We start from the raw sequence: 13,480 nt of genomic DNA, 5'->3' as shown, positions 1-13,480 counted from the left end.
GTAAGGGTCCCTCAAAACCTGATGAATGGTGTCTAGTGCAAGACCTTCATGAAATAAACAAGATAGGACAGCACAGATTTCCCTTGGCACCAAACCCCACTACCATTCTTACCACTATATGCCCTTCAGCGACGTATTTTTCAGTCCTAGATTTAACAAATGCATTTTTCTACTTTCCCCTACACCCTAACAGTCAATATTTATTCTCCTTTATCTTTAGGAGACAGTTTTTCTAGGACACAGACTCCTCAAGGTTATAGAGTCTCCTTTAATATAATCACAAATATTAAAAGCAGACCTTTAACAAAATGAATGTTTTGGTAACTGGGTGGCATTGATCGAATATGTAACCGATCTTAAAGCTGAAAAGGAAGAACAGAGTCTTTGGGCCACTATAAACTTGCTTACCGTCTTAGCATCGCATGGTCACAAAGCATCCCAAACAAAATTACAGTTTTGTAGAAACCAGGAGTCATATTTGAGCCATCTGATTTCAAAGGAGAGAGGAGAATATCACCCAAACATATTAGGGCAAAAATGCAACATCCTGCTCCCATCACAGCTTCCCTGCCACAGCTGCATTTCTCAAGAACCTTTGTGTTTTTTAATATTTTTCTGTTGAGATCATCGGCTACAAATATATATGTGCTGAGTAATTTGCAAGCTGGAGCAGACTCTCTGGAGAATGCTCAGAGACTCCCTGCTATATTGGAGCAAAACAAATGATATTGGCCATGAATAACTCTGCTATTATTTGCAGACCTCTTCAATTCAGCTTTAACAAAAGCATTGGTTTGAGGTATAGGCTCTGGAATTAGATTTGGTGCCTTGTAGGAGGGCACCTAGTGCCATGGAAGGACATGTCAGCAACCCAGTCAGTGGCTATGCCAGTTCCATTCAAGCCAGCAAGATCTGAAGTACAATGGAAGAGCACATGCATGGCATGGCCTGGCCTACGTGAAGCTAATGATCTGTAGCAGGTGAAGCATACTGCATGTATAAGAGACAGGGAGGATGACTTTCACACCTTCAAACTTGATCTAAAGCACAAATGGTGCCAAGCCTGGCATCACCTAATAAACAGCTTCACTTTCCACCGCATTATGGCCTGGTGGAGCATGAGGTTGTATCACAATAAGCTTTCCCCCAGGTGTTCTTGTAAGCCCTCAGACTCAAAAAGGAAAGGCAAAATGAAAGACTGGAAAAATAAGTTTTGAGGAAATAAAAAGTCTTGACTTCTTAAATGTTTGTTAAGATTCAAGAACTCTTTGGGAGGCTGAATGTTAAATATTTCAGCCCAATATGAAAAGGTTACCTGAAACTACCAGTACTTACAGCAGGAGCAATTTATCATTTAAGTGCCTCCCGGAAGGTCCATTTGCCTATCAATAAATGCACAGAAATGCAGTTACACTTTACAAAAACTATTTTTACACAAGATTTCCATTTGAGAGTAGCCGAAAAAAACAAATCCTACAGTTAACTCTTTCTGAATTCATCAAGTGAAATAACATTTTTTAACTAGTGCAACTCTCCAGAAAAGGTGCAAACCATTAACTCAAATCAGTAGGAAAACAAATAAACGACTGAGGTGACAAAGGTAAGAAGATGCAAAACTGCCACCAGGTGAGGCCAGCAATGCTCTAGGTTCTGAGCACCAGCGATGCTCAAGCTTCTGAGCATAAGACCCAAGCTCATTTTAAGTTTAGCAGAAAAACTCAGATACTGTTCAATGGGGAAAAACTTCAAAAGTAGAACTAAAGACCTGGGGCATAAGAAAATCTATAAAATGATGGTGCATGAGGTGTCAATTAGGTCCAAAAAGGTCTTTGTGAGGCAAGAAACCGATATCTATAAAATCACTTTCAAAATGGATACATTTGTCTTTTTATTAATATTAAATGCATGTAAATTTGACCATCTACTGTGCATCTCTCACAAGTTAGAACCACATTATAGTTACTGTTTTACTCCTTTACGAACAGGTTTATCTTTACAGTGCTTACACTATAAAACTACTGGGCTAAAAAGTCCTGATCAGGCCCCAACTGAAAGATACATCTAACAGTTGAAATCATCCAGGATATCCATCCATACATGGCAAGTACACTAATCATGAAATGTAGCAGATCTCTGCAAGGACGTGGACACAATGTTAGAATAGCATTCCATTTTGCAAGATAGTGTGCTATGCTCTTTTCCAATTTTCCAGCACCCAGGGGAGGAAAAGGTTGCGTGAAATCAGTCTCTTTCTGATTATGATCTGAATATTACTCAGTTCCAAAACATTTGGACAGAGAAACAGCCATTATCTCATGTGTTCCATTTCACAGCCTGGTCACAATCAGTCTAGAGTATGCCTTCACACTACATGACCCTCTTCAGGGCCTCATCATACAGATTTTCCTCTAGCATATAGTACACTGTATTAGGCTTTGTCTGATCACATAGGCAAATACTACACTTTGGCATTTCCATTATTGTCTCACCTTGAACATGGACCATTATAGGCTCCCCAACATTAACCATTTGTTTAGAGTATTTTCCTTTTGGAACAGATTTCTTTAACAAAACAGAAGTTTGCATGATCGAGACAAATTCAGATTTAGAAAGCATCACTTTATTGAGCGCCAATAGTGTGGAATTCCTCAGCAGCAACACTGAGATACAAAAAACAATATTGCCTCTATGAGAGAGGCTCCTCTTACAATAAAGCAGTGCTGAACTGTACACACATCCATTTAACCTTCCGTAGGAAAGAAATTTGTCCATCACAAAAAATAGTGGAGATTGAAAGTTCTTAAAATATAAAGATGAATACTGCTTTTTATGCTTAAACGTGTAAATGGTTTATAGTTTAAACTTTGAATGCATCTGCATTCATAATGATATTGCTAAGAGTGATCAAAGCAAATGAAAAACACTGTTTCCCCAGGCCCTATGTGTTCTGGTTTACCACCCCATCTTAAACTTAAAACATAAGGAAAAATTGTAATTGTTTGCAAGAAATAAAATGTTAAAAATATACTTTTTTGGTGTGATAATGCTGTAGGAGACAAAAGACAAAACGCATTAGGAAAAAAAGCATCCGAAAAAAATGCAGAGAATAACAGTGCCCTGAAGATAGGTGCGCTGGGGAAAATCGATCAATATATCCACCTCAAAGCAGACTAGCTGGAGTTCACAGTTCATACATATTCATTTCAATGCGCATTCTGCATGAGTCGCTCAATGGCAAAACATGTTTTCCTCCCTGTGCCAATTCTTCACACCAGGCATAATATTTACAGCTGCAAAGAATGACCCCAAAACGAACATGACATCCGCTGCATTGAATACAAGAGCTCCAGTTGAGGGTGAAGCTCATATGGGAAACCAAGACATTTCTTTGTGGTGAACAAAAGTAGATTTTATTCTTCAGAAAGCCGATGGGGGACCAACCATATCTGGTCTTGGAATTCAGGTGATATCACTGTTATTTGGACCTACTGAAAAAAAGAGAATCTGTGAGTATGTGTAGAAGCAGTGAGACAGAACTCAGTGTAGATGTGTACAGAACCTTCATAACAGACCATTCATAGTGATAAGAAGTTACTTATTTACCTATAAGTCTAGTTCTCCAATGTTGGTATCTTTGATATGCATCCACATGCTTGAATTATTTCTTGTTGTCAGGCAGTGAAGCCCAAGTACTTTTCAAATAATAAACAAAGACCACAAACCCCAAACAGTTTGTTAGTAGCACATTTGCCCAGTGAGGTGAACATACTGAGTGGTCTATTCTGAGTAATGACCACCACAGCTCAGGTATCATAGCAGACCTATGAAGGATACTAAAAATAGAAAGTGAGCTGAGTAGGAAGTAGGGGGCCGGTGGAGGGGGATGTGTTTTTATGAAAGATACCAACGTTGAAGAACTGGAGTTATAGGTAAGTAACTTTTTTTCCAGCATTGCACCTTAAATAATTTACATGCTTAAAACAGAACAGAAAGTAGTATACTAAATATCCAGTAAGCAGGCTCACTTGTATCCACACACGTCTTGTCGGAAGGAGACCTGTGCAGCGCAATAAAAGGGCTCAGCATGTATGTTCTGAATGAGATTATAGTGAGACAGTGGAAGTTTGTAGTTTTTGTCCAGTTCCACATTGCAGAACGAAAAGCCTTGCTGTGCTGTGGGTCCAAGATTGCTCCTAGAAATTATAGCTAGACAGCTAGAAGAATTCTGAATTCTTCACTGAGTGTCAGCCTGAGCTGATGGAACAAATTGATCCAAGCCCTTGTGAAGACACAGACTTCCACCACAGATGGTCTTCTCTAGTCAAGCATCCAGGTATTGTGCTACCTGGTGGGCATGTTTCAGAAGAAAGGCTGCAACTAGGTGTAGAGATTTTGTGAATATCCTGGGGGGGAGGGGGGGGGGGGGTGGGAGGGGTCTGGTCACCTTTCAGGCTTTGAACTCAGAGCTTCTCTGCTGCCAGGAATTTCATATACTGCCTGTTTATAAATAGGATGTGAACGCAAGTATCCTGTACATCTAGAAAGATGACAAACACTCCTCAGTGCAGCAGCAGAATGACTTCAGGAAGGATTATCATCTCAGAGTACTATTTTTTTTTTTAGCCTGAAGAGTTCCTGGAGGTTCAGGATTATTCTCCGTCTTCCTGTCTCGTGCATCACCAGAAAGGGTCTGCCATAGAAGCAGAGGTTTCTTTGTGCCCTGGGAAGGTTTTTGATTGCTTATTTGTGGAGAAAGAAGTGGCTCTCCAGCTATATTCTTGAAGATAAAAGATATGTTCCTTTAGTGGAGAATTGCCCCACCCTCAACGGGCCTAGGTGGGATGCTGTGGCAAAGGAAGCATAAGAACTCAAGTGCGCGTGGGTTTGTCAATGAGAGCTCCTCCTCTTGCCCAAAAACCAGTGAAAAGGTTGACCCTGAGATATAACCTATTTGCAGTCTGCCTGTAAGAGTCGTATTGTCTGCATTGCTCACTATACTGACTTGGGTGCCTTCTAGAGCCACCAAAGAAAACTTGTCTGTACTGGCCCATGCAGTGTTCGGGTCTGTCTTGATTGTCTGGAGGGTGTCAACGTGTATGCCAGAGACAATCTACCCTTCAAAGGCTATGTTGAGGATTTTGGATTGCACCGCATGGTGGAAAGACATGAACTTTATTTACACCTGTCTCCTAGGTACTGAAGCATCTGCAAACTAGCAGAAGCCTATACAGGTGACGTCCATGGTTACACCTATTATAGCAGTATCGGCATTCACACCTTCTTTATATGGGCTTTGGTGTTGCTCCTTGTATTTTTGGCTATGAGCTCAACCAAAGGAAACATGTCAAGCCATATCAGACAATATAACTGGATGCTTTTATAGCGGTTGCAGCCATGGAGGTTGTCCAACGTTATCTGTGTTTTCCATCCATGTCTGGGGCATTGATGAAGTTGGGACAGAAATTTTGGTTCTCCTTTGAGCTGTTGTTGTAATTATTAAATCCAGCTTATAATAGCCAGTGTAGCATTTGTGTGTTAAATCTGCCGCTCTGCATTTTTCTGCAGGCACCTTCAACAGTTCTAGCCCCTCTTTCCAGGTGTAATCCAGAATCAGGACCGAATTCACTGGCTATCTAGCCATTTAACTGGAGTCAAATAGGAAACATTGTTGTATTATTGTATCTGCTGCATTTTGGCTGGGTTTGTGCTATAGAAATAAAATGTTTGTACATTCATAGATATCACTGGCAGGCCAAACCTCTTGGCTATTTTATCAAAGAATGGAAGTAACCAAGATCATTTGAAGGTGATTCAGGCTTCAGGGGCATACAGTAGCATCTTCGCACAGAATAAACTCACTGCATTTGTCATCGTCTTGATGAGCAGTACTGTAGACATTACCCAGATTACAGGCAGGAACCTCTCTTTCGGGGTGATCTCGCTGATAGCTGTCCTACTGTACTTCACCTTTGCCCAGATATTATGTTATCGGAGGTTATGGGTGCCCTGGCAGTGAGTTTTGCAAAGGAGATGGAGACTGTTCTGGAAATGAAGGTGGCTGAGATGGCACTGTGACGGATGGCCAGCCGGGTTGCAGCAGTAGAGGCTGCTGAGGAATACAAGGCACAGACACCTGCTAGGAAACCTCATAGCAAGACTGTGAAGGACAAGTTACTTACCTTTGGAACCGCCTTATCTGGTAGAGACTATATCTAGCTGTAGATTTCTTACCTTTGAATTCTCCCTAGGCATCAGACTGGATCTGGAAGACTTTTGTGAGCAGTACCCCTGCGTGCCAGTAGGTGGCGTTGATCGGCTCAGCACATCGTCTGCGTTGTCTGCACCAGAAAGGACGCTGTGGGTCCTATGTAGGAAACACTCAGGCGCGCCGCCATCAATTTCTTTTCACAACTTTCCACGCCAGAAGTGCACAGCCATGAAGAACACAGACTACTGCTGTGTGAAAACTAAGACCCTGAAAGGGGAGCCCCTGACCTAGAAATCAGTTTGCAGGGCAGGGAGGATGGGTGGGTTGGTAAGGAATCAACAGCTAGAGAGAGTCTGTACCAGATACGGCATTACCACAGATGAGTTACTTGTCCATCTGATAGACTTCAATACCATCCCCAGAGGTGGGTCAGCGAACCAAGTTCAAACTAGAAAGTTCTGCAGACTTAACAGGCAAAGTGCCCATCCTTACGGACCTGACTGTCCAGGCAGTAGTGCATATGCATAAAAGGTTTGATAAGGTGATGGATTGGCCTACATTAAAGGGCGTGACCACTTTTGGCAAAAAAAGAGGCCCTACTGCGAAGGACCACTTTGTCAGGATAGACAGGTAGGGTGGTTGAGATGATCATGCCTGCAGCTCACTCACTCAGCAGACAGATGTAATTGCCACAAAGGAGGCTGTTTTCAATGTAAGAAGCCTGAGAGGACAATTGTGGAGCAGCTTGAAAGGAGCACATATCAGAAAGCTCAGAACCACATTCAGTTCCCATTGAGGCATAATGATTGAGGATGGAGGGAAGAGATGGGTAAGACCGTTCAGGAATCCATGTACAATCGGAGACTTAAACAAGGAAGGTTGATCAGACAATCACAAAAAAAGCAGAAATAGCAGCTAAATATCTATTAAGAGTGACCAGAGCAGAGCCCTGCTGGGTAGGGGACAGAATGAACAATAGTACCTCAAAGAGATAGGCAGAAAGGGGGGTCAACAGATTTGTCTATGCACAATGCCACAAATTTCTTCCAACAACAGGCGTATACTGTTTTGGTAGTGGGAGGCCTGGCTGCCATGATAACATTACAGACTTCGGGAGAAAGGTCAAAGGCTGTCAACTGCCATTGCTCAATCTACACAAAGAATGCAGAGAGTGGACAGGTCAGGGTGAAGAACCCTCCCCTGCTGCTGCGACAAAAGATCCTCCCGAATGGGCAGTCTGATTGGAGGATTGATGGGACATGCTCAGCAAGGTCAGGATACCAGACTCCGTGCCCAATCCGGAACCACAGAGATCACTTTGGGCCAGTTTTTCCTAATCTTGAGAACTCTGGGCAGTAGTAGTATGGGCGGGAAAGGCATACAGAAGGTCTGAACTCCACATGAGACGAAAAGGACTCCGAGGGACTGCCGCCTTGGAAACTGCAATGCGCGAAACTGCGGACATTGCATGTTCTCGGTGGAGACAAACAGATCTAACCAACGCTCTTCCCACTGCTGAAAGAGAACTTGTACTACTGTCGGATAGAGACGCCATTCTTGATCCGGTTGACATTTGCAGTTAGTTTGTCCGCTCCAGTGTTCAAAGAGCTCACCAGATGTTGAACGACCAGGGATATGCCCTGCTGTTCCAGCCACTTCCAGAGGTGTTGTGCCTCATGACAAAGGGTCCACAAATGCACCATGCTCTGCTTATTGCAGTACCACATGGCAGTGGTGTTGTCCATGAACACCTGCACAATTGTTACCTTGATAGAGGGAAGAAAGGCTTTCAGTGCCAGTCAGATCGCACAGAGCTCCAACAGGTTGATGTGGAGTCTGGATTCTGCCGGATATCAGATTCTTCTAACCTCCACCTCTCCCAGGTAGCCACCCCTATACCAGGAGTGACATATTTGTCACTACTGCGAAAAGCCAGACATCCTCAGCCAGGCTTGGTACCTCGGGGACACTGTTGAAGAAACGTCTTTGTCTAGCGAGTCGGTCAAGTCTGAAACGAACTGTGAACGTTGCTGCGACTCTCCCATCGGCAACAGCCTGAGACACTACAGCCTCAGCCTTCTACAGATCTATGTCAGCACTTGCATAACCGTATCCAACACCATGTAGGAATAACAACCCAAAAGGAATACAGTGTTTGTGGACCTCAATGCAAAGCTTGCAAAAGAAAGCATTTCCTTCCCAAATCAGTCCAACCTTTTGGATTCCCTATCTGGGGGAGCGGAAGGGAAAGTTCCATGGGTGTTAGAGGCTTAGACCACCAAGCTCTCAAGGTTGGGTTGCTGCGTCAAGAACAGTGAGTCCTCAGGTGCGAGGTGATGGCTGCAGGCAATCATCCTCTTCACACGAGCCCCTCTGCTGGGTTTGGACCAGGTACCCAGTAGGACGTCAGTGAGGGCATCACTCAATGGGAGCAGAGGTTCTGAATTGGAAGCTCCCAGTTGCAGCACCTCTGGCAAGAGGTTAGTCTTGACTGCCAGTGAAGACAGTTGAAGGTCCAAGACCTCAGCTGCCCTCTTCACCACCACAGCATAAGAAGCTCCCTTCTCTGTCGGCATGTTAGGGGGTAAAAGCATGCCAGTATCTGGAGTAGTGTCGAGTCCGCTGGCCTCACCCAAGACTTCACGCCAGTCCATTTCTTCATATGGGTGGTATTCTAAAGGTTCTAGCGACCCTTCCCATTCAACCCCAAAGCATGGCCTATAGGAATAGGGCTCAGGATCCGATCTAGGAGGCACAGCTCCTGTCGGAGTCTGCGTCGTTCAACGCCCATCTGGCTCTGTGTCAGTGTCGGGAATTACAATGGAGACAGTGCCGGAAGTGTCGGGATAGCACGACCGGTGCAAGTCCAGATCTAGAACTGGATCCCTGGGAGCCCTGCTGCAAAACCTGAAGAGGCCCTCTCCGACCCCATGGGGCCTGAAGGCCCTCCAGCATAGTCATTCTGCCCAAAAATTAGGCATATGGCCTCATAAAACTCCCAGAGTTGCTCCAGCTCCTGGAAACTTAGGAGGTGCGGAGTTGGCCCAGGCTCCGTAGAATGAGGCCAAGAGATTTGACACTTCTTCGTCTCGTCGGCCAAGAAGTCGAAGAGCACTTCAACTTCTTGGACTTTTTCTTATGCATCGACTTACTCGATTGCCCCAAGGACTTGGAGTGGGACGGCGACAACTTAAGACCCTGGGACTGGCCCCGGGACCTTTCTCTTGACCAGTGCCTTGACCTGCGCGGAGTTAAGCTTTAGGGACCACTTCCTCAAGGCCTTCAGATGCATGGCCCAGCACTAAGAGCACAACTTCGGGTCATGGTCGCGCTCCAGACACACGAGGTGCACATCTGTCACGGACTTCGCCCGATGACGAGATCTGCAGGGCTTGAATTCTGTCTTCCTAGAAGACATCTTGACACACCAGGAGTAAAAGTCGAAAAACACTACACAAAAAGTAAAAGAATTTGCACACCTGGGAGGCGCCTATTTAGGACCGGAGACTTCATTCCTAGCACGGATGATGCAGATGACTGACATGAAGCCAATCAACGCCACCCACCAGCGCGGAGGGTACTGCTCAGAAAAATCTTACACATCTAGTCTGACTGGGAAGAATTCAAAGGTAATAAAATCTGCAGCGAGAAGTCTCTATCAGATACTATCTTTTATAAGGTCTCCATCAGTTATTACACGGGCATTAAAAAGGATTACAACCACCTGCATCATGGGAGTTCTAGTGGTGCAATCTGGCTTTGAAAGGCCGCTCATAGCCTCTAGGAGAGTAGTCATACTAGTACTGCTCCTGGAAAGCATGTCTGGAGTCTTCACTGCAGGATGAATACCCATATTGCTCGCCGTAGGCTCTAGTTTAGAATACACTGTACCACCAGTTGGGCAGGACTGCAGGTTACAATAAACTGCTCCTTTTCACCAATGCCCGCTTTTGATTCAGAATCCAGAATAATGACAAGCAATTCCGTGAACAACTTCAACAAAAAAACATGAATCCACGAAAAACATATTAGAACTTCCAGTAGAAGTGGGTTAGTAACATATGGAACCATGTTTTCGATAGGGCCATTGACAAGGTTGTCAGCAGGGACATCAATGGAGCTGGTGCTGACATGGCATCGTTGATGGAGTCACAATGAACAGGGCACTTGTCACTGGGTCATCAAATTAATTATGGTTTTGAAGGCAATATCTTTGTCATCAATAAGATGCATCACGTGGACAATGGTTCAAATGGGTAAACTCGCAGATGCTCTCAGGAGGTACAATACCAATCTCCTTTCTCAATCCTTGAGTTTCTTTGTGGGATAAGTCTGACCAACATAGGAGTTCAAGAAATATAGAGTGCTGATGTAAGGTTTATCAGTATAGTCCTTTTGCTGGCTGCAAGGGGAGTAGATCTGTAGAGAGATCTCTTTGTTTTGTATGTCAAGAGTTTGAATTTCACACATGGGTCAGAAAACCGAAATCAAATAACTCCAGAAATAACTCACTATACAGTGTAGCTGAAGCCAAGAGTAACAGAATTCCAGACAAGTTGAAGAAAAGGTTGAAATCCTGTGAAATGTAGCCAATGTGCTATGAGAGAACAGCTCTCTTTCCAAGGAGAGACTCTCTTAGAAAGTGCAGCAGAAGGAAAATGTTACTTAGTCTGTAACCACCTGTTCGTAGCATGTAGTGCGGCAGTTTCACATACTTTGCATATTCCTGCCATGGGTAAGGAGGTTTGCAATTTGTGTTTGTTCAAAGTGGTTTATGAGTCATAAAACATGTTGTGACTCCACAATTAGTTTGCCAAGGGCCAGAACAAAGACTTTACATCTCAAACTGTTTTCTGCTCAGGAGGTGAGTAGTGCTAGTAAAACATCTGATCATTTCTGGCTTCCAGGGCGTAGGAGAGGTGCATGTGAATCTACAGAACTGCATGCTATGAACAGATGGTTACAGGGCAACACTTTCATTCATAGAATGTGTGGCTGTAGATACACATGCTCTGCACACAGATTCTAAAGTTGTCCCTCCGTTAAGTGGCAGCTAGCGAGCAGCTGTTACAGATGTTTGATAGAGTTCTTAATTCAGGCTGGCCAATTAAAGTCTGCTGGCGGGCAAGGTAGTCTACACAGTAATGTTTAGTGAACACTTGTAGTGTTGACCATGGTGACGGTATTCAGATGTCTGCTAAGGAAATGTTTCCCAAGAAAGACATTGTGGCTTCTTTTCTATGTGTGGAATGTGTTTTAGTTGGTACAAGAAGTAATTTGCTTTGTATGCATTTCACAATCCATCTGTTAATGTCTGCTTTAGAAATTGGGTTTCCTATGTGTGGATTAACAGAAGTTGCAAACAGCTGCTCTGCCTTATGGATGAATTTAGTGCCATCAATGTAACTGCTGAGTGCTCTTTTAACATCTAATGTATATAATACCCTCTGCTGCGGAGCCTGAATGTGGAAAGAACCTTGAAAACTGAATTGTTGGTTAACATGGACTAGGGAAACCACCATTGGTAGCAATTTTGTGTTAGTTTGTAGGATTACCTTGCCTCAATGAACCTGGATAAAAGATTATTCTATAGTAAACGCCTATAGCTCATTGATGCGTCTTAGCCAATTAATGGCCACCAAAAAGGCTACTCTCCGTTAGAGAATCTACATGTCACAGGAGCGCAGTTTTTTGAAGGATGAGCCAATAAGTCTTGTGAATACTAAATTCTGTTTCAAATAGTCAGAGGCGTCTTTAGAGGGATGACTCTTTTGAGGCTCTCTGTGAAGGCCTTAATGATAGGAAATATGTATAACAATAATAAAGGTTATCTATTTCGCAAGAAGGCCACAACTGCAGAAAATTGCTAACTCATAGAGGTGTATGCCACTTCTGCTTTTTGCCAAATGTAATGAGTAGCAGATTGTGTCCCACATAGAGATTTCATTTGAGGGTTTAGGTGCTTGCTGAAGCAGTAGTGGCCAAATTTTTTCCATTTGGCAGCAAAGCAGACACCAAGTCTAGGGTCTGAATGTCAGAACTGACACTGATGCTGAAATAATAGATGCACCTACTTTTCTAGAAACACTGGATATCATGGTTGCCTTGCCCAGCTTGGTAATATCTGGAAAATGATCATTGACACTTTTTCTAGAGCACATATTAGATCAGGGAAAGTGGATGAAAAGGCAATCATCCCTGACCAGTTCATCCATAATGCATTGACTATGGACTGTCGGTGTGGATACCTGAATGTGAAGCTTTGGCATCCTGTGCTTCTTGCAGCAGCAAACATATCTATGATGGGAGAAAATCACAGATAAAAGTACTGTTGGAGGACTTAAGAGATTAATTTACCATTCGTGGGCTTGTTGATGTGTCCTGCATAACGGGCTTGCAAAGCTGTTGCTTGCCAGAGGAGATGTTCTGTTAGAAGCAGACTCTGATTGTGAATGGCCAAATGCCATATCTCGTGAGCCAAAGCACAGGAGCTCAGGAGTGTGTTTTTCTCCACATTTCTAGATTCAGTATTTAGCTGCCCTGTTGTATATCTTTATGAGGACTGTCCTGCCTTGAAAAAAAAAACTGTAAAAAGCCCTGAGCTCCAGGTGGATTGACAGGAGTTCTAGGTAACTGATTTGGCAACCCTGTTGTTGTGGTGTACAGGTACACTGAACAGTCAGGAGTGATCAAGATAGGCTCCCCAACCAATGAGTTAAACAGCTTTGGAAATAGTCACTTGATGAATTGGGTTCAGAAATGGCTTTCCTCGCAAAAAGTTGCTGCTTTTCCAATAGAGAAGAGTGTAGTGCATTTTGGCCTTTAGAAACACTAAATCTTGCCAATGACCCTCCCCCTGTGACCATTGCCTCTCTAGATACTTCTGGAAAGGGTGCATGTGCATTCTGGCATAGTATATTATTGGGATATAAGCCATCCACACCAACAATCGCACTCTCTATACAGTGAGGGGATATCTTGCCTGAAAAAGAGGCAATTGTGCTTCGAATGCCATCACCCTCTCATGATTGAGGTATGTGGAAATAGGCATCCTTGATGTCGGGGCCACCATGGGGTCTGCTCTTTGGAGCAACAGGCAGGTGTACAGCAGGGTGGCCATGTTAAAGTGCTCCATGATGGGCCGCAGGATAAAGGCACCTTTTGCAAGGAGCGCCTGTATTTCCTCCATTAGTAGACGTAGGTGGTTGCAGCTGAGGACATGGTGTTAAGGTGGCATGTTTGGTGGTGTGGTGTGAACTCTAGGCAGTGCCC

At 43.9% G+C, this 13,480-nt stretch overlaps 1 protein-coding gene across 3 annotated transcripts in view; it reads right to left on the bottom strand.

Annotated features, from left to right (window-relative positions):
- Positions 1-2,598: 2,598 nt before the first annotated feature.
- CTPS1 (CTP synthase 1) overlaps positions 2,599-13,480 on the bottom strand; it is a 122,792-nt gene continuing 111,910 nt past the window's right edge. For 2 of the 3 annotated variants that reach the window (XM_069224883.1, XM_069224885.1), the window contains one exon: positions 2,599-3,488. Coding sequence is in view for 1 of the 3 variants with exons in the window: in XM_069224885.1 (XP_069080986.1) it covers positions 3,476-3,488 (13 nt within the window). In the remaining 2 variants the exon portion in view is untranslated. The remainder of the gene's footprint in view (positions 3,489-13,480) is intronic. The other variant, XM_069224884.1, reaches the window with a different exon arrangement.

Source organism: Pleurodeles waltl, chromosome 3_1 (genome assembly GCF_031143425.1).
Source record: "Pleurodeles waltl isolate 20211129_DDA chromosome 3_1, aPleWal1.hap1.20221129, whole genome shotgun sequence".
NCBI classification, from domain to species: Eukaryota; Metazoa; Chordata; class Amphibia; order Caudata; family Salamandridae; genus Pleurodeles; species Pleurodeles waltl.
The sequence above is the reverse complement of the archived record's forward strand: the minus strand, read 5'-3'. Positions and strand labels throughout refer to the sequence as shown.